At 43.3% G+C, this 22,508-nt stretch overlaps 1 protein-coding gene across 3 annotated transcripts in view; it reads right to left on the reverse strand.

Annotated features, from left to right (window-relative positions):
- Positions 1-22,508, reverse strand: part of LOC135637704 (uncharacterized) — a 65,019-nt gene that overhangs the window by 9,284 nt on the left and 33,227 nt on the right. For 2 of the 3 annotated variants that reach the window (XM_065150433.1, XM_065150435.1), the window contains one exon: positions 4,219-4,335. The exons of the other annotated variant lie outside the window; for it this stretch is intronic. In XM_065150433.1, coding sequence (XP_065006505.1) covers positions 4,219-4,335 — 117 coding nt within the window. The remainder of the gene's footprint in view (positions 1-4,218; positions 4,336-22,508) is intronic. 3 annotated transcript variants of the gene reach the window in all.

A 22,508-nucleotide genomic window follows, 5' to 3' on the forward strand; every position in this document is an offset into this window, starting at 1 on the left:
AAACCAGGTTTGAAAGGTTATTTAATCAAACTTATGATTGATCTGAAAAACAGGTATTGGGGATCTTCATTGAGGGCTTGAAGCCAAAGATCCGGGGAGAAGTTAAAGCGCAACAATCATACACGCTTATGGCAGCCATCTCTTTCACACGATTTCAAGAGGAGCGATTGAACCATAAAGCCCGGAGGACTAGGGTCGCTCCTCGACCAGCAATACTGAAGCCCTCAGCCCCCCTACTGTCGACCAAGTCCTTGCACCAAAAAGGTTGACAAGAGAAGAGCTTCAGGAGCGATATGCGAAGGGGTTATATTGGCACTGCGACGAGCCGTGGAGCCGCGAGCATCGCTGTAGAAAAGGGAGACTTCTTATCATTGAACCAGTAGAAGAAGAGATCATTGAACATCCAAAAGAGAGCCTTGAACATGAAGAAGAAGATGCGGAAGAAGAGCCACAACCGACCGACGTTACGGTACACGCACTAGCCGACTACTCAAACCCGCAAACGATGAAAGTTGGAAACCTTCTCAAACAACAACCGATCACTGTTCTCATCGACACGGGCAACACTAATAACTTCCTAAATAGTAAGCTTGCTACTCGGATGGCACTCCACATCGAAGGTTGCAGCAAGTTCGACGTAAAGGTCACCGACGGAAGAATCCTAAAGTGCGACCAAAGATGTCCGCAGGTAAAACTATTACTGCAAGACCAAGTAACTATCACCAACTTCTTCCTTCTACCAATTGATGACTATGAGGCCGTGTTTGACATAGAACGACTAACGACGCTAGGTGATGTCTCTTGGAACTTCTCCAAATTAATTATGAAATTCTACTGCAAAGGCAAACAGATCATCCTACGCGGGAAGCGCGGAAGCAACGTAACCACTGTTTCGACCCAACGAATAGAGAAAGTTTTGCACAAGGTAAATGGTAGCTTTTTTATGCATCTCCAACAGCAACCAGTGAGGAAGAAAATAGAAATTGAAGATCAAAATCTCGCCCAATTGCTTGCTGAATTTGTCGACATTTTTGTTGAGCCGCGCAGTCTTCCTCCTACTCAGCAACATGACCATCGGATTCCAATCCTTCCGAGCAAGCCACTAGCGAACACTCGGCCGTATCAATATCCTCACCTCCAGAAGGATGAAATTAAAAAGATCGTAAAGGAGATGCCTGAAACAAGGGTGATTCGGCGCCCCTATTCCTCACTGGTGCTACTTGTACGCAAGAAGGACGGAACTTGGCGAATGTGCATCGACTACCGAGCTTTAAATGGCATCACCGTCAAGGACAAGTACCCAATACCAGTGGTGGATGAACTTCTTGATGAGTCAAAAGGAGCTCGAGTCTTCACGAAGTTGGACCTCCGATCCGGCTACCACCAAATTCAGGTATGTGAAGACGACATTCCAAAAACTACATTCCGCACACATAATGGCCATTATGAATTCTTGGTAATGCCTTTTGGACTCACTAATGCTCCTTTAACCTTTCAAAGTCTCATAAACAATATTTTTCGAAGCTTTCTTCGCAAATTTGTGCTGATATTTTTCGATGATATTCTCATTTACAGCTCTTCTCTTGAGACTCACTTTCAATATTTACGAGTTGTTTCGACGATCCTTCGGAGAATACTCTTTTTATTAAGCAATCAAAGTGCAGTTTTCTCCAGCAAAAAGTAGGGTACCTTGGGCATATAATATCAGAAGGAGTGGCAGTAAACCCAATAAAAATTGAAGCAATAAAGGCTGGCCGAAACCTACAAACGCGAAATTACTATGCGGGTTCCTTGGACTAACGGGCTACTACCGAAAATTTATTAAGGACTATGAGAAGATCAGCGCACCCCTCACTTCCCTACTGAAAAAAGATACCTTCCAATAGTCGGACAAAGCCTCCACTGCCTTCGACAAACTTAAGGCAGCCATGATGACAACGCTCGTACTAACGCTACCTGACTTCGGCAAGACTTTTGTTATTGAAGTCGATGCCTCTAGAGTCAGAATTGGTACTGTACTAATGCAAGATGGCCGCCCCCTCGCTTATACTAGTAAGGCGTTATCTCTTTCCCATCTTAAGATGACTATTTACGACAAGGAGATGCTCACGATTGTGCATGCAGTGGCCAAGTGGAGATCATACTTGATCAGGTGACGCTTTTAAATCAAGGCCGACCATAAAAGCCTAAAATATTTCTTGGACCAAAAGATATCTTCCCTCGAGCAACAAAAATGGGTAACAAAGCTTCTTGGATATGATTATGAAATTTACAAAAAAGGGAAAGAGAATGTTATTGCAAATGCGCTTTCGCGACTACCCGAACAAGCTGAATTTTCGGCCGTTTCACTTTCGACCAGCGACTTCCTTGAGGATATTAAGAGGGAATGACAGGAAGATCCGGAGACCAGTAAGATCATAAAAAAATTGGAGGAAGCACTAAGCTCCGTAGCTCATTACAGTTGAGACTTAAAAGGATTGCGCTATAAGGGACGCATTGTGCTTGTGCCAAATTCTACTTGCATCTTTACGAGCAGATTTTGGACAAAGTTATTCCAAATGCAGAGCACTAAATTGAAAAGGAGTACGACGTATCACCCACAAACCAATGGCCAGACGGATGTGGTGAATAGGTGCTTGGAGATAGCCCAAAGCCACCCACCAAATATGACTACCTAAGGAGAACTCCATACCCAGTCGAGTGTCATTATTGATCGACGGATCGTGACTTGACGACGACGACCCACTACTGAAATGCTAATACAGTGGGCGAACTTACCAGTAGAAGGTGCCACTTAGGAGAACTATAACGACTTGAAGATCAAATTCTCAAAATTCATGAATTGTCAGCCTCGAGGGCAAGACTGATTTGAAGAGGACGGGTCTGCTAGAACTCTAGCTAGGAGAGTCCTAATTGAGAGGGGCATTCATGTAAAACCTACCTAAGTCGACCCCTATTAAAGAAGTAAAGAGGCCGACTAGGGTTTGGAGGTTATTTCTTAAAGAAGAATTAGGAGTTGTAAATGAATAGGAGTCTTGAGTAGGAGTCCTATTAGGAGTTAGGGTTTAGAAACCCTATAAATAGCTATGTATTGATCCTCTTTTGATAAGCAATAAATGAATCTTTTCTGCAGCAATTTGGAGGAATGAACCCCTATAGAGTTTCAAGGAGACCGATCCCCTAAAGAGATCAACCCCAAGCTAAGAATTTGTAAGGGTTCTAACAGACCTATACACTATTGAAATAGAATTATACAGTTTTTGGATCCTATTAATAAATAATATAATCTCATTGAAAAAAAGATATTCAATTAACCTTATATATTTTTTCAATAAATCTCAATTTTTTAGGAAACATTAGAAATAATAATGATCATATTTTTCTATTTTTAAGTCTTCAAAATAGATATTGTTACTGATTTCAACCAATAAAAGTTTGAATTTCTGTTATTTTTAAATTTTATCCAATTTAAGGTGAATTTACAATAACTTCAGGCTAAAAACCACTTGAATATTATTAGACAAGGTTTTTCAAAGGTTTGGGGAAAAATATTTTTATAGAACAAAATTACATAATTTTTGAATGGGATGGTCCTTTTAAAAATGAGTGTAATTCACCTCTAAATTTTTCTAAAAATCCTAAAATTTTCAGAAAACATCTGAAACGATTTACAAAGGATCATTTTTCTAATATGTATATTCAGAAAATTATCAGATCAACACTTTTACTTTTTGAAGCAAAAGGGTAAAACTATACTAAAATCCAAAACAATGACAAACCCCAACAATAAAGCATAACCAATAAAACTTTTGTTTTACAAATAATAACCTTATTATATTTTGAAAATTGCACGATTATAAAAATGGAACTCTAAATTCTTAAGAAAGATGAAATCTTGCAAAAGGCTAAAAGGAAAAAAACATGTTTCGCATTACCGGTCTGTACCAGTGTACCAACCAACTGTCGGTATAGTACATATCGAGTTGTACCAAGTATACCGACACATGGTACACTGAGATGTACCGATGTACCGCCCGTACAGATCCTCTGTCGGACCGATACGTATCACCTGTACTGAGCGGTATACTTTGGTACGTCAAACCTTGGAAAAAACAATACTAAGCTAAAAAGAGAAAAAAATACTATCTTAATATTATTGTAAAATAGCTTTCCCATTGATTGAACAAATTATCAAAAGTAGAGTATGAAGGTACTTACCTTTTGCACAGGAAGCATCCAGCCATTTTCTGGAGTCCAATCCAGTGATGGACGCAAGTCCTTGCAATGAGCAATATAAAAATTTCCTTCACCAATTGGAGGCTTTGGCAAATCTATCTGCAAAGCAAAGCCATATTAAATAATTTGAATTTCAAACGATCAGATAGAATGATAAATGTGGTCAAATTCGTGTAAGATCAGAGGGAAGCATGGTTGCAGCTATTGTAACTTGTTCAACACATTCCAAAGTAAATGTTGGCCAACCTAGTCTTTCTACACAAACTGAATAACAGACAATCACAGGAATACTGCAAATATGCACTGTGATGCTGTCTGATATTCTGATGTTCAGTACTTCAGCTAACTCCATTATCCATTCTGTGCCACTAAACAGCACATAAAGCATTTACTTCTGAAAAATCATTTATAGTATCAAGAAAATTCCATTAGTTCACTATTTTCATTTGACATATTCCTTGTTACTTGTTATGCTGTTATCTTTTCTTTTTCTTTTCTTAGTTTACTGTGGATTTTTTTTCCAGCAGGCGAGGGAAACAAGTTTGAATATGCATTATTCCAAGGAGGTCAGTAATAAATAGCCTGATAGCCAATCAATACGACTGGGAGATTTGTCACATTCAGTCAGCTACACACTATAATGCTTGATACACATTCTGAACCATGCGTGCTGAGTAGTGACTGCCTGGTACACAACTAAATTGGGTGTTAAGCCTACCGCCCAATCACCCGGCCCACCCCATCCCTTTTCCATCATCTTTCCCCTCCTTCATATGGTCTTTCTCAAAGCCCTCTCAATTTCTCTCACATCCCAATTTCTATCTTCCTTAAATCCAAGAAAATAAAGGTTCAAACTAAGAAAAGCATCATTAGTTCATCCAAACTAAGGTAAATCCAAAGCACAAATACAAATTTTTTTTTTAGTTTTTGTTGATTTAAGCTTTGTTCCTATGATTTTTTTATCTTGAGATCATGATCACATGTTTAGGTGTAGCCTTATTTCTATAACTATGCAATTCCCTATCCTAGTTTATTGTTAAAATGTGATGGGATCTGATAAGGCATATTTTGGATTACAGCCATGTCACCACCCGCGCCCCTACCACATCAGCACGAGGGGGGACTTCAGCGCGCCAAGACAAAAGCCATGCCGAGGCACCCCTCGGTACGTCCCGTCCCGAAAAGCTCGGGACGGTGTCGCCTGGCACCGTTCCATGCATTCCGGGACGACGACCGCACAAAGGTACCACCTCGCCCCTCGGGGATCGGTCGTCGCGCCAAACCCGTGTACAACCGGTCCTCCCATAGTAGTATAAAAGCCCCTGACCGACATCTGGCCAGGGGGCGGAAGGGAAAAAGGGGAGTCAATCACTAACTTAGTCATCGCGGGGCCAAAGTCGGAAACTTCCCGACAAGGGCCATCTGTGCAGGAGCCCGGCTGCACCCGGAAGTGCGAATACCCCGACCGAGAGATGCCCTCCTTGAAGACGGTGTCAGCGTCCCAATCAAGAAAACGCCTGCTCCCTGACGAAGCCAGTGTCCCGACCGAGAGGCGCTTTCCCTCATATGACGTTGGCATCCCGACTTGCGAACGTAATCAACCTCGGCGCCTCGCCCGACCAATCGTGAACTCCCGACATCGACCCCTGGACCAAGCCGTGCTGACACATCGGCTACGATACACCTGTTCATCAACAGGATCTATGCAAATTTAGCATACATCTACCTCATTTTAAGTTAGATCAGCTTGGAATCTGACAAGTTATCCATTCATAACCGACCAAAATCCATATGGATCTAGCGTAGATGTTAAAATTTAAATTAGATCCACAAAGATCAGACCTAAATTTGTATACTAGGCTAGATCAATGCTGTAACAGCCTATACTCAAGTGGATCTGACTTAGATCCAAACAAAATCAGCCGATATCCGTGTAAACGAAGGCTAGATCCATGTAGATCTAATATACATCTACATAAATTTGGCTATATCCTCACATGTTTGGACTAAATTTGCACAAAACCAAGTTAGATGTAGTACATGCTATCAATATCAAATGTAAATTCAAATTATTGGGCACCTGAATGAGCTTATTAATGTTTGAGACAATGACATCGACATAGCAAAGTACTGATCTAGGGTCATAACATGCCCGTGGCCTAGTGTACCATCATCATTGGCAATGCCTCCACTGCAACTATATCATTCTATGCATAAGAATAAGCCGATTGAAGCAGGCATTTGGTAAAGGAATTTCCTAATATGGACAAATGTATTAAGGTATTCCAAGATAAGGCTAGAAACCCAAAATTGTCCCTGCAGTAGAAAGCAGTTTTGTCAAAGGAGCAAGGTGTTAAAAGGCGCAAAGGTTCTAAAATGCCCAAGGTCCTAGGTGCTTGCCCAAGCAATGCAAGGCGCTTGCCAATGTAGAAAATTATTAAAAATATAATTTAGGATAAAGATGATCATTATATCAATTTAATATTATTCCATATTCAAAATATGACCACTAAGACATCGAATTGTATAAGTTTAACTACTAAAAAAAAGGTACTTATGGTTGCCATGATCCAAGATCCTAAAACTGTGACAATCCGAATGAGTGATAGTAATAATCCACTAATTAACTATTTTGAATCAATGATCAAGAGCTATACTAATAGAAGGCAAAAGCAACGGATAGGAGATATGGTGTTTAGTTGAGTCCAAAGATCATGATGGTGAATGATGCCACTACAATGTGCCCGTTGATTGGCTGTCCAGTTGAGTCCAAATGTGTTGAAGTCCAACATTGTTCAACTGAGTACAAAGGCAGGGGTGGCGATTAAGAGTAGGGGGAGACAGGGAGTGGGTGGCGGTTGAGAGGCAAGAGAGGTAGGGGCTGGGCGGTCCTGCACTGAAAGAGGGCCCTGCATTGCTAGGATACCAAAAGGGAAGGGGAAGGGGTAAGAGAGAACTGACAGTGAGCAAGAGAGAACGGGGGGAGGGGGACTGCACTGCCGAGAGAAAAAGAGAGAGGGAAGGGGAGGGGGGAGAGAGAAAGTTTAGAGCAAGAGAGAAAGAAGTGGGGGAGAGAGAAAGAAGGGACAGGGCAGGGTTGTTTGCACCACCTGAAGAGAAGGGGGAAGGGTAGAGAGGAGGGGTGAGTACACCGCCTATAGAGAGAGGTCCTTGGAGGAGGAGGTCATGACCCACTGAGGGCTGGTGGAGGGAGTCATGCAATCATTTGACGACGTGGGAGTGGGAGGATCCACTGACTGGGGTAAGGCACAAGGTTGGGGGAGGTTGGGTTAATTAGGATTAATTGACTGAGCCAAACCATTTGGCTTGGTCTAATTGGACTCAAAGGTGGGATTTGACTAAATGCGAGCACTCTCAGGTCCAAGCTCTCGCCTAGGCTACACCCAAGCCCACGTGCCTTTTTTAATTTAAAATGAGGCACTCGAGCCTCGCCTCGTCAAGTGCCTAGGCAAGCGGTTGAGCATCCATTAACATCACGGGTAGAAAGAGAAAGTTGGATACCCTGAAGGGATCAAATGAGATTGCAAGGCAAAACTCGATCCCCAAAAAGCCATAAGGATACAACTGAGACCCCAAAAGGACCTGATAAGCGAGTATCTAAATCACACATTTTATGTTGAACATGAGGACTGTGAGGATGATATAAATTAAGACACTTAGCTTGTAGTTGCAATTCATGCATCATTGGAGCATCTATACAAAAACCTTCCAAGTTCAAGTGGTCCTCCATTACAAGGAAGAGTGGTTCACAAGGATTAGGGAGAAGTGCGACTATGCAAGTATAAAACAATCGAGTGGTGCTGTACCACTCAGATTGATACTGCATTATGTTTCGAACATATTTTCTTGGTACGTTGAAATGGATTAGGCCTAGGACTGTACCAATTCATTACCCAAAATTACAATCCTTACCCCAATAGCGTATTACCACATAGGTAATTAATAATGACAAGGCCATGACTACCTACAACTATTTCATCAGTGGCTCTGTATAACAATATTGGATGTTAGAGAGTAGCTTCATGTATTAGTTCTATAAATAATGATCTTAATCTACAAACGAGTCACAATAAGAAACTATAACCAAATCCCATTGAGACATGGCAATCATGTTGCTAACCACATGCCAATTATAATATATGACATTCAATTTCACTCATGTTTCTAATACATGTCTCATGTCATGTATAGGACTTAAATGTGTTTTTTCTGTGTATAGACTATGTAATACATGGTAAAAAATGTTTTTATTCATTATTTAGTCTAAATATGCACTAAATTTAGTTTTATTATTAATTATTTAATAAAAATTAGGTTTAGAGTTGACTTTTAAATAGGTCCAACACTACTACCAATCTATTCCATTCAGTACCAATCTGTGCCTATACATAAAATGTGCATGTATTGATACTGTAGTGGTCCACCAGACAACCAACATTCCTGCACCAAGATTCTAATGCTATGCAATGTAAATGCTTTATGACACAATTTAGGTTCACAATTGCCACTAGGCTATTCACACATAGTGAGCAAATTCAAATGCAATGGCCACTTTGTTCAACAAATCCATATAAACTGGCTGTAAAATGGCTCAAGCCAACTCAAATTAAATTTATTTTTAAATTTTTAAGACCATATAAATAGGTAAATAATTCTCAAGCTGAACTCGTTTGAAAATTTTAACCATGATCCAAGTCCAGGTAAAAGAATTTCAGTTTTTACTCTATCATCTCAATCCATCATTTTATATACAAATATAATGATTGTTCATTGATCTACCACTTTCATTGTTCTGCACTGTTCCTTCTCTTTGGCATGAGCATTCTCCTTTCCTCCAACAGGAGTCGCCTTGCAGTTGCTCCCTATTTGTCACTCATACTGAACAATATGATAAATGAGAGAATTAAATATAATGGTTACTAATCATCTTTTTCTTGCCTTTATAATGAAGAGATTGCAAAATAAAATCTCACTTTTACTAGATTGTAAATGATCATATCAAGTTTTGGTATTTTTGATGTTTTGCCAATGGTGGATGATCATATAATAGTTTTTTGATATTTTTATGTGCCAATGGTTGATGATCATATATTAGTTTTTATACCGAATAGCATCTTCACTTGAAGTGAAACTTTGTATGATTATTTAGAGTCCACTGTAAATTGTTTGACAACTTTTGGTAACATAAACTGTGAATTTACATTAGCGATATGCTTTGGGCTTAGGACACCTGCCATCTGCTATCCACCAAGAAAACTATCTACCATTATGCCTATTACATGCTATTTACTATCACATGCCCATTTGTCAAGTGAACATGACAATGAGCTGGCCCAACGCACCATGGACTAGGGTCCTGAATAACAATAAGGGAAACAAAATTTTGCTTCTCTTGCTTTTGTTTGAGCTAGTCTAGCTCACCAAACGAAATGTTTAGTAAGATTAGATAAAGTGGCTCCTCAAAAATTATGTCGGCACTGGTCTCTCTCAATGCTTTGAGGATTATGGGAAAGTGATCAGAGTGTGCAACAGCCAAGAAGACACTTGGAGAAGTGTCTCTTCTTCATAGGAAATCACCAAACAAAAGGCTAGAGGACATAATATGCCAGAGAAGACGATAAAAAACCCTTGATGTCCCATATAATAATGTCAGATCATCATGTACATTAATACATGGACCCCTAACAATCCTTGGATATTAGATCAGTTTTTGTGTTTTACTAAGAAAACTACTGGACACTTTCCTTCCACACTCACCAAACTGAATTACATGGTCAAGGGTCAAACCCCCCATGATAAAGTCAGGCACAAACAGGACTGTCAGCTTTTCTTTTCTTTCTTTTTATGAGATGAGAGGCTGGCCAGCCCCCTGTTTTGTTGTGGAATCCAATCTTTAACAGAAGACTCTCGCCACCACCTCCTTGTATCTTCCCATTCTGATAATTATTCCAAAATAGGATCTGGTCTACTCATAGTCCATATAGGACCAAGGTTCACCATACCGCAGCATACCGCTCTGACACGGACTTAGCTGGATTTGCCTAAGTCGTGCGGCACCCTCGCGCGTCCGTCCGCAAAGGTCAACCGCCCCGAAGCCTCCCATTGTCCCTTAGGACCACCAAAAGAGAGAACGGGTTAGAGAGAACGCCTCCAACGGGATCCACAAGCAAACATCTCCGAAAAACACTTCATAGACAATGCAAATTACAAACATACTATTACAAGCTCTGAACAGTGGCACAACAAAGGGTAAAATGGTCCATTACAGACCGAGAAGCTCTCGAGCGTGTCCACATGACACAACCTTTATTTACAAGCCTAAAGAGGCCACCAACCCAACTAAAATGGGACTATCAAGCCTTCGGCCGCCCCTCTACATGCTGTACAAGGCATGAACATGCCAAAAGACACGGACATATATAAGCATTACATCAAACACCTTGTTTCGAAGTTTGTCCGTGACATTCTCCCCCACTTATCCCTTCGACGTCCTCGTCGAAGCCTTTGTGAACACTGCAACTCTTCGCCTTTGCTGAGTCTTCAATCTTCTGCTCCAGCTGCAATGCGCTTTCTGGCTCCCAGCCGCTCTCCGCTGCTGTTTCTGAGTAGTCGAACCTTTGATCCGCCATGCTGCTTCAACTCGCCAATGACTCTGACTCTGGTGTGGGGTTGGCTGAGTTGTGTTGATCCTCGTTGATTCCTGCGGATCCACCAAAATGAAGGAAAAGACCATCCTTACTGCGCCAGTCTCTCAAAAATTCCACATGCTGCTTGAACTGGGTGGATGCTTGTTGGAGCTTTAACGAGCATCGCCTCGCAAACTTTTGAAGTTTTGGGTCCTTCCTCCACAACATCTACTCATTGACTCTTCTGTCAGTTAGTTGTCACATCCAAGTAGGTTCGCATCACTTCCGCTTTCGATTGGCATTTCGTTGGGAAATGAAGCGGACAATCTACTCTCAGTAGCACTGATCACCGTTGGTGAGGATTTGACAACTGTTGTCTTCCATTCTCTTCGAAGGGTCTTTGAACTTGTGCAGAGCTCCTCTGCTGGATAGATAAGAGAATTGGGGTACTCGGTTTCGCCCATTCTCTTAAGAGTTAAGAAGGCAAAGGTTACTTGACTTCGCCCGCCTCCTCGAGGTTGTACTTCATGCATCGAGCTGGTTACTGGCCTTCGCCTGCTCTTTGCTCACACTTCTGAAGCACTTGAAGTGTTTGCAATCCTTGCATTGAGTTAGCTACTGTGATTCACCTTCTCAATGCCATTGAACTTCTGGAATGCAGGAAGTTTTCACCCCAACTTGGAGTAATTCTCTGATAGATGAGGTCGCCTCTGGGATTGTACCGTCTTCTCCATCAACCCTGCCGCCTACTCCACTGAGTAGCAAAGGTACAGCACCACGTACTGCTTGCTTCGTTCCTTGGTCTTGCCCTCTTGCATGACCCGAAGTCCTTCACTTACGGCTATCTTGATGAGAAACTTGTTGACACCGGTCTTACGAAGTTCCTCGGCCACTGCCCTTCAGCCTTGTCTCGGTACTTGGAGATTGCCTCTGCATGCTCCACCTCCTCGGCCCCTTTCATGACCAAGCGCTCTCCCTCCATGAGAGCAAGGGATCAATGACTTTCACGGAAGTCCCGCCTCTGCGGTACCATGGCGCTGCCATGCCCATGGCCCTACTATCCGTTGCCTCGCATCTGCATCCCTTTTCTTCACGATTAGTAGATATGTCTCTGTGGCACTCCTCTGAGTCCACCTCCATTCTAACTGATGCTTGATTTTGGGTAGCTAAGTCCCTCTGGACTCGTCGTCGCTTCCTCGCCCCTTTCGACCCCCTGCTTCAACACCTCTGTGTTTTCCAAGCAGTCCGTTTTGTCGATGGAAAGACAGACTGCAACTCCCATGCATGGCCTCTGCCATCACGTTGTAGAGTTTGCACCGATTCTGTTCTCCTTAGCTTCCTTGGTAGCAACGTCCGCTTACTCGACCTTGTCCTCTGACTTGTCGGGCTCCCTTAAGCGAATATGAGCTCTGGAGCAGTCCAACTCTCCAGCTGTTTCGATCATACCTCTGCATGATCAAGTCCCTCCCATGGGACTCACTGGTACTTGCATTCGAACTCTTCCCTTGGTGGAACACAGCCCCCATATGCTGATGACCAAGGTTTTCATCCGATGCAAAATTCGATGCACGCCCGGAAGACCCGCCTCTGCGGTACCATGGCCTTCACTCCTTGAATCCATAGCCCTTCTTGCCGTCGTGTTGTTCACCGAAGTGGAGCTCCCAGTAGCTCCCGATCATACCTCCATATGATCTCATCCCTCACGGGACTATGTCATGTGTGTCGCATTGCCACGAACTGTTCCACCACGATCCGCTGCACCATGTCGCCTCCTGGTGACATCTCCATTGCATTCTGATCCTTGTGGAATAAACTCGAATTTTGAACCCTCCATGTGTGGCCTCTGCCAATACATCGCAGGGTCTCCTCCACCTTCGATTTTGTTCGCTCCTTTGGCAATCGACCTTCATCCACCCACTCTTGGGTCACACCTAGATGAAGCACCGCTCTAGGATAGTCCGTCGCCTAGTAGCTCCCGAAGTCCACCGACTTCACTGTAATTTGTGCACCATTGTCTGGATCCTGGGCCTCTGCCCCTACCAGCACAATCTCCGCTGCACACCGCTTCCTTCATAGCAACTCGAATGGCAACAATGTGGCATATTCTTCAAGAGTACCTGCCTCTGCGTCCTCTTGCCCCGTGCTAAGGCCTTCTGAACCCAACTTCGCCTCCGCAAATTGAGTCGCCTTAGTTCCTCCATCAAATGCTCCTCCGAGATAAGGTGCATGTGCCCAGAAGCTCCCTTCGTCTTTGGCACCATGCAAGATGAGTCCGCTCCGTCAGAACGAAGGACCCATGGGACAACATGATCCCACTCTTGCCTCTGCAAGAGTTCATGTCTTTGACCTCTGTCTAAGGAAAGCACTGTGCTTCTGCTCCATGTTCCAACTTCTCTGCTGGCTCCCTTCATGCGGCTTGGGTACTTCGCCAAGTTACACCCAAGTTGCTCCGCTCCTCGTTTTTGCATTGAGTCGATGGTGGCCCTCGCGCCCACCATTCCACGGGTCAGCCCTCCCTTGAGTCCGATCTCCATATCGACTCTAAGTGTGCCTTCATTTAAGTTGCTTCAGGTCGCTCCCCCACTTGATCTCGCAATGCATCCACCCATGCATTCTCTCGAGCGAGATCATGTGACAACTCCTCGCTGCTTGCTCGGTCCATTGAGCTTCGTGGAGTTGTTGTTTGTGAGGTACTCCTCAACATGTGAAGTCCATCTCACATGATTCTCCCTCTGGAGAGCCGAGACTTATCCCTCCTGGATAACTGTCCCATTGGAGCAACATCTCTCTTCGTTTCGGAGACCACCATCCCCTTGGACTACTCCGATCTGCTGAATAAACTGTGCATTGTTCTGCCTCCTGCAAACGCACTTGCTAGATTGCGCCTCCACGTCAATACAGCCACCACTGCACCCCTCAAGGCCTAGCAACATGCTGAACTCGTTGCACACTTCAGCCTCCTCCGGACGTTTCCTTCGCATGCCGAAGAGAAAGTTTCAATGCTCCATAGCGCCGAGTCTCGGTCGCCTTGGGATGGCCACGAACAATCCATCGTCCGCATACAAGCCCATGCATGAGTACCGAATTCTTCGAGTTAGCAATTCCCCTCACCTCTGTGAGCTTTGCACAACTCTTTCGGTCGCTGAGCAACTCATTCCACTTTGCATGGTCTCGTCCTTTGCCAAGCGCCTCGCTTGCCTTGAGCACCATCAAGTAAAGTTGTCAACGTTGAGCCGTAGCTCAAACTCAGCCATCCCAACCTTTGTGCGCTCCGCATTCTTCCAAGCTTGCCTGTTCTCGTGGTGCCTCTTGCGCGAAGGGTTGGCCATTCCTCTGAATGCCAATGTCAGATGCCCGCTCCTCTGAGCGACTCTTTTCCCTACATCTCCATGCCCGTTTTCCCTCAAACGGTCGCGCGTGTGCTGACTGCCCTCCATGCAACCCCACTAGGTCCCCCACGTTTGCATGTCAAGTGTTTCTATGAGTGCTTGTCCCGCTCTGATCCCATATGACACGGACTTAGCTGGATTTGCCTAAGTCGTGCGGCACCCTCGCGCGTCCGTCCGCAAAGGTCAGCCTCCCCGAAGCCTCCCATTGTCCCTTAGGACCACCAAAAGAGAGAACGGGTTAGAGAGAACGCCTCCAACGGGATCCACAAGCAAACATCTCCGAAAAACACTTCATAGACAATGCAAATTACAAACATACTATTACAAGCTCTGAACAGTGGCACAACAAAGGGTAAAATGGTCCATTACAGACCGAGAAGCTCTCGAGCGTGTCCACATGACACAACCTTTATTTACAAGCCTAAAGAGGCCACCAACCCAACTAAAATGGGACTATCAAGCCTTCGGCCGCCCCTCTACATGCTGTACAAGGCATGAACATGCCAAAAGACACGGACATATATAAGCATTACATCAAACACCTTGTTTCGAAGTTTGTCCGTGACAGCTCGGTACGGGCAGTATGTACCAGTCCGACAGAGGACCGGTACGGGCAATATGTCAGTACACCCTCATGTACCATGTGTTGGTAAACCTTAAGGTATGAAAAGGAATTTTATATGATTGTCTAAACCTTAAGGTATTAACAACACTATTTGTTGCCAAATAAATTAATCCCTACAGTATATTCAGTCATAAAGAAAATTAAGGTCTCTTGTCTGTAATATACACAATTTGTCCCTTAAATAATATACATTTGTCCGCAAGCAACTGCTAATGCACTTAGTCAAATAGCACTTGTCTTGCACTATGTGACCACTGAAGTGATTGGATTTAAACCCATACAAGTGGGTTTGCATATAAAGTCAATTGGTTTTAGCCCTTTTGAGGTCATCATTGGACAACAACCTGAAAAACCTATTGATCTTATTCCTAATATTCCTAATTCTCTATAAGCTAGATCAAGCGAACCTCGCATCATCTGCTAAACACATCAAAGACTTACACCCCAAAATTCACAGAAAAATTAATTTAAGCAATAAATTATTATACAAGTCTATTGTAGATATTACAGGTCACAAGAATTTAAGGAGGAAGATATGGTAATAATGAGTCCAACCCAAGAGGTTTCAGTGAGAAACACTAAAAAAGTTTCATGCCAAAAACTCTGGACCTAACAAAATTATACGAAAAATCAGCTGCCTATGAACTCGACCTTCCACCATATCTTTGCTTTAGTCGAGTGATCAACATTGAAAATTTAACACCTAACAATGAACCACAAGACAATACTCCACTTCACCTACCAAGTATCCAATCTTCTCGTTATCACCAACATGACCTATAATGTCTTCCCCATTTAAACCGACCTATAATAATGATTTAAAAAACACTAAGCGCCAAAAGGCACCAAGGTCCCAAAACGCCCAAGCGAAGCGAGACGCTCTGAAATATTAAAATATTAAAAATATATAATATAATTATTTAAATAATAATATGATATTAAATTAAAAATATATTGTTAAAAGTATATTACTTAAGTTAGAGGGGGAGAAAAAAATATTTTCTGAAATATTAAAATATAAAAAAATATAATATAATTAAAATAAAATTATTTAAATAAAAATATGATATTAAATTAAAAATATACTGTTAATAGTATATTACTTAAAGTTAGAGAGGGGAGAAAAAAATGTTAACAGTAATAGAGGGAGATAGCGGTAGCGACGGAGGATTAGTTTAAGATAGTTATGGCAGCGTTGCGAAGGACAACAATGACAGCGACGACGAAAGCTACGGACAGTAGTAGCGGCAACGACAGAAGCTGTGGACAGCAACGGCGACAGCAATGAAAGCTCCAGAGGGCGTCTGTCAGTGGCAGAGGAACTTGCGATCCTCTCCCTCGATAGTGGAAGGAAGCAACAGTAGAAGGAAGCTACAGGGGCCGTCAGACTCGTCCATCGACAACAAAGGAAGGCTCGTGTTAGGACTCTAGCTAGGAGAGTCCTAATTGAGAGGGGCATTCATGTTAACCTACCTAGCCGACCCCAATTAAAGAGATGAAGAGGCTGGCTAGGGTTAGGAGGTTATTTCTTAGAGAAGCATTAGGAGTTGTAAATGAATAGGAGTCTTGAGTAGGAGTCCTATTAGGAGTTGTTCTTAGAGAAGCATTAGGAGTTGTAAAGGAATAGGAGTCCTATTAGGAGTTAGGGTTTAGAAGCCCTATAAATAGTCATGTATTCATTCTCTTTTAACAAGCAATAGATGAATCTTTTCTGCAGCCTTTAAGCAGCAATTTGGAGGAAGGAACCCCTATAGAGTTCCAAGGAGGCCGATCCCCTAAAGAGATCAACCCCAAGCTTAAAATCTGCAAGGGTTCTAACATCTGGTATCAGAGCAGCGTTCTTGGCGTCTCGCTGCCCTTCCACAACCGCCCAGAGCAATTCACACAATTGCTTAAAAGATCGCCGTCGAATTCTAGTGTCATCTCCACCACCGCGAATCATCCTTTGATCTCCCCGTGAATTGCAATAGGTTCTGGTTTCCTACCTTACTGTTGTTGCAATATAGTTATCCCTATTCGAAAATCCAAAAAAAATTGTTCCTATATTCCTGCGAATTCCTTTCGCCGCAAAAGTTATCATCTCAGCCGCATATTTGCAACCCATTTTGAACGAAATTTCTGATACACTTCATAGATCATCTTGGCTTCCATCTAAGATTAATCTATTGAGGAATTCATCTCTAAAAACGTTCTTGTGTTGCTGCAAATTTTCGTCGCAAACCGCTGAAATTTTTCGATAAGAATTCTGCTATCGTAACTTGCACCAATTTCCTTACTGTTATACTGCCGAAATTTTCTTGATTAAATTGGTCATCTTTGCTGTAATATAAACCGAGATTTTGCTATCAAATTTCCTCCTCAAATCTCTCGGTTTTTGCTGGAAATTTCGTCGAGAAACTGTTGTTTCTTCGACGACAAATCTGCTCTTACAAGACAACACATATCTGCAGCAACTTCCACTGATTTCTATCAAACCTTTGCTGTCATCTACCATAGATCTAAAACTTTTTCCCTAAACTTCATCCACTACCATCACAGCCCTAAAACTCCACCAAACCACACCCTCAAACTACATCCAAAACAGCCACAAAACAAGCCTAAACCGCAGCCTACATCCACCTATCCACCAACCCTTTCGACCATCACTTCTCGCAACCTATACATGCCTTTAACCCGACAACAAAAGAGAGATCTTAACATTACAGATTTGGAGGCATATACTATAGCATCTGAGGAGGCAATCAATGCTAAATTCGAAGTCTTCGAGGCATGAATTGAGGATAAGATTCAGACTCTCTTTACCGAACTCAATTTGGGCCGACCACCAAGCCCGAAGAAATCACATCAAGGAAAGAGCTCTGACCAATCACATAAAGCCCGAAGAGATGACTCCTAAGAAAGGGGAGGCTCTATAACTGATCCCAACTATCCACGCATGAGAGTAGACTTCCCTAGATGGGAAGAAGGAGACCCCATTGGTTGGATCTCGCGCGCGGAGCGATATTTTCGGTACCACAAAACCGCAAACACATCTATGGTGGAAATTGCGGCTATACATCTTGAAAGGGATGCCATACAATGGTTTGATTGGTTTGAACACACTCATGGAGTCCTCTCATGGCGACAATTCAAAGAAGGACTGTTGAGCCGCTTCGAACCAACCAATTACGAGAACATTGACGAACAACTAGCAAAAATCCGACAAGCCTCCACCTTTCAGGAGTACCAAACTAGGTTTGAAAGGATATCTAATCAAACTTGTGATTGGTCTGAAAAACAACTATTATGGACCTTCATTGAGGGCTTGAAGCCAGAGATCCGGGGAGAAGTTAAAGCGTGACAACCGTACACGCTTATGGCAGCCATCTCTTTCGCACGACTTCAAGAGGAGTGATTGAACCATGAAGCCCGAAGGACTAGATTCGCTCCCCGACCAGTAATACTGAAGCCCTCAGCCCCCCCTAATGTCAACCGAGCCCCTGCACCAAAAAGGTTGACAAGAGAAGAGCTTCGGGAGCGATCTGCAAAGGGGTTATGTTGGCATTACGACGAGCCGTGGAGCCGCGAGAATCGCTGTAAAAAAGGGAGACTTCTTATGATTGAACCAGTAAAAGAGGTCATTGAACATCCAGAAGAGAGCCTTGAACATGAAGAATAAGATGCGGAAGAAGAGCCACGACTGACCGACTTTACGGTACACGCACTAGCCGGCTACTCAAACCCACAAACGATGAAAGTTGAAGGCCTTCTCAAACAACAACCAATCACTGTTCTCATCGACATGGGCAACACTAATAACTTCCTAAACAATAAGGTTGCTGCTCGGATGACGCTCCACATCCAAGGTTGTAGCAAGTTCGACGTAAAGGTCGTCGACGGAAGAATCCTAAAGTGCGACCAAAGATGTCCGCAGGTGAAACTATTACTGCAAGACCAAGAAATTATCACCGACTTCTTCCTCCTACCAATTGATGACTATGAGGCCGTGCTTGGCATAGAATGGCTGACGACACTATGTGATGTCTCTTGGAATTTTTCCAAATTAATTATGAAATTCTACGACAAAGGCAAACAGATCATCCTACGCGGGAAGCACGGAAGCAACGTAACCACCGTTTTGACCCAACGAATGGAGAAAGTTTTACACAAGGTAAATTATGGCTTTTTGATGCATCTCCAACAACAACAAGAGGGGAAGAAAATAGAAATTCAAGACCAAAATCTCGCCCAATTGCTTATTGAATTTGCCGACATTTTTGCTAAGCCGCACGGTCTTCCTCCTACTCGGCAACATGACCATCGAATTCCAATCCTTCCGGGCAAGCCACCAGCGAACACTCGGCCATACCGATTTCCTCACCTCCAGAAGGATGAAATTGAAAAGATCATAAAGGAGATGCTTGAAACAAGGGTGATTCGACCAAGTTGCAGCCCCTATTCCTCACTGGTGCTACTTGTACGCAAGAAGGACGGAACTTGGCGGATGTCCATCGATTACCGAGTTTTAAATGGCATCACCGTCAAGGACAAGTACCCAATACCAGTGGTGGATGAACTTCTTGATGAGTTAAAAGGAGCTCGAGTCTTCACGAAGTTGGACCTTCGATCCGGTTACCACCAAATTTGGGTATGTGAAGACGATATTACAAAAACTGCATTCCACACACATAACGGCCATTATGAATTCTTGGTAATGCCTTTTGGACTCACTAATGCTCCTTCAACTTTCCAAAGTCTTATGAACGATATTTTTCGGACCTTTCGTCGCAAATTTGTGCTGTCAAAGTGCACTTTTCTCCAACAAAAAGCAGAGTACCTTGGGCACATAATATCATAAGGAGTGGCGGTAGACCCAACAAAAATTGAAGCAATGCAAGGCTGGCCGAAACCTACAAACGTGAAATTACTGCGCGGGTTCTTTGGACTAACGAGCTACTACCGAAAATTTGTTAAGGGCTATAGGAAGATCAGAGCATCCCTCATTTCTCTACTGAAAAAAGATGCCTTCCAATGGTCGGACAAAACCTCCGCTGCCTTCGACAAACTTAAGGCAACCATGACGACGACGCCGGTGCTAGCACTACCAGATTTCAGCCGACCCTTTATCATTGAGGCCGACGCATCTGGAGTCGGAATTGGAGTCGTTCTCATGCAAGATGATCGACCACTCGCATACACCAACAAGGCATTATCTCCCTCCTATCAAAATATGCCAATATATGATAAGGAGATGCTCGCCATTGTGCACGCAGTAACGAGGTGGAGATCCTACTTGATCGGTCGGCGATTTCAAATTAAAACCGACCATAAAAGCCTCAAGTACTTTTTGGAGCAAAAGATATCATCCCCTAAGCAACAAAAATGGATAACCAAACTTCTTGGATTTTATTATGAAATTATTTACAGAAAGGGGAAAAAAAACGTTGTTGCAGATGCACTCTCACGGCTACCTGAGCAAGCTAAGTTTTCAGCCATCTCCCTTCCTACCACCAGCTTCCTCGAGGACATTAGGGAAGAATAGAAGAAGGATCCGGAGACCAGTAAGATCATAAAAAAATTGGAGGAAACACCAAACTCCGTGGCTCATTACAGTTGGGACTTAAAAGAATTGCACTATAAGGGACGCATTGTGCTTGTGCTAAATTCTACTTGCATCTTCACGAGCAGATTTCGAGCAGAGTTATTTCAGTTACAAGGCACCAAACTCAAGATGAGCACAGCGTATCATCCACAAACTGACGGCCAAACAGAGGTGGTAAACAGGTGTTTAGAGACGTATCTTCGGTGTTTCGCCAGCGACCGGCCAAAGGAGTCGGCGAAATAGCTTCCCTGGGCCAAATGGTGGTATAATACTACATATCATTCATCTACCAAATGTGCCCCTTATGAAGCACTGTATGGTCGACCAGCCCCTGTGATTCCAAAGTATGTAATTGGCTCGACCAAGGTAGATCAAGCCGACCAAGAATTGATTGACAGGGACAAACTCCTACAACTGTTAAAGGATAATCTCTCTACCGCTCAAGCCAGAATGAAGCAGCAAGCCGACACACGATGAAGCGAAAAAGAATTTTCAGTTGGAGATTGGGTTTATCTTCGCCTACAGTCATACAAGCAACTCTCCATCAACACTCAAGCCTCCATGAAGCTATCCCCACGTTTTTATGGGCCCTATCAGATCACAGAGTGTATTGGAGCCGTGGCGTACAGACTTAAATTGCCTGAGGATGCCAAAATTCACCCTGTATTCCACGTGTCATGCCTGAAGCCCAAGTTGGGAGAACACGAGTCACCCCAGATCCAACTGCCCAACACCACGGAGGATGGAGTTATTCAAGCCCAACCATAAGCCATCCTCGACCGCAGGATCGTGATGCGTCGCCGACTTCCCTTTACTGAAGTACTAGTGCATTAGAATAATTTACCACTTAAAGACGCTACATGGGAATCATATGAGGAGCTGAAGACCCGGTTCCCTGAGTTCATAGAATCCCAGCCTCGAGGACAAGGCTAATTTGAAGAGGGCGGGTCTGTTAGGACTCTAGCTAGGAGAATCCTAATTGAGAGGGGCATTCATGTTAACCTACCTAGCTGACCCCTATTAAAGAGGTGAAGAGGCCGGCTAGGGTTAGGAGGTTATTTCTGAGACAAGCATTTAGAGTTGTAAATGAATAGGAGTCTTGAATATGAGTCCTATTAGGAGTTGTTCTTAGAGAAACATTAGGAGTTGTAAAGGAATAGGAGTCTTATTAGGAGTAAGGGTTTAAAAGCCCTATAAATAGTCATGTATTCATCCTCTTTTAACAAGCAATAGATGTATCTTTTCTGCAGCCTATGAGCAATAATTTGGAGAAAAGAACCCCTATAGAGTTCCAAAGAGGCCGATCCCCTAAGGAGATCAACCCCAAGCTTAAAATTTGCAAGGGTTCTAACAGCTCAATCCGTTGCGTCTAGGGCGGAGGCAATGGCAAAAAAAATCGACGGTGGAGGCAGCGACAGAAAGTGTCGACGGCGGAGTCAAAAGTAGCGTTAGGGTTCCTCGGGGTCACGCGGGCATGAAGCGTGGCTTTTGAGGTAAGAAGCTACGAACCGAACCAAACTTAAATTGGTTCGGTTTGCTTGATTGAACCGGGCGCTCGATCGAAGTGCCCAATGCTTGTGTTCAGGCGAGCGCCCAAGCAGCACCTCATAGAAGCGCGCCTCCTGGTCCACACACGAGGCGCTCGAGCCTCGCCGCACCTCGCCCGAGCGCTTAGGTAAGCGCTCGACCGCCTATTTAAATCACTAACCTATAAGAGAATAAAAGAGAAAATTATTGGATATCTTGGACGAACAATAAGTCTCCACTCGTAATAGAGGATATCAAATCTCAAATCATTGATATCCTCATTTTATTAACTATAAATAAACCACACAAGAACTCCAACTCCTCAACTTTAAATCTACAATCAATAGAGCCTCATCACTTCATCGAAGATTAATGCTTTCAAGCCAGGGAGAGTTAATGGAAATCAAACTACATTTCACAAATGTAGGAAGAAAAAGTGTCAACCTGAATCACTTTAGATTAATGGTAAACTTGATTTTGATTTAATTGACATATTCAGGTTG

Source organism: Musa acuminata, chromosome BXJ3-5 (genome assembly GCF_036884655.1).
Source record: "Musa acuminata AAA Group cultivar baxijiao chromosome BXJ3-5, Cavendish_Baxijiao_AAA, whole genome shotgun sequence".
Taxonomy (NCBI): Eukaryota; Viridiplantae; Streptophyta; class Magnoliopsida; order Zingiberales; family Musaceae; genus Musa; species Musa acuminata.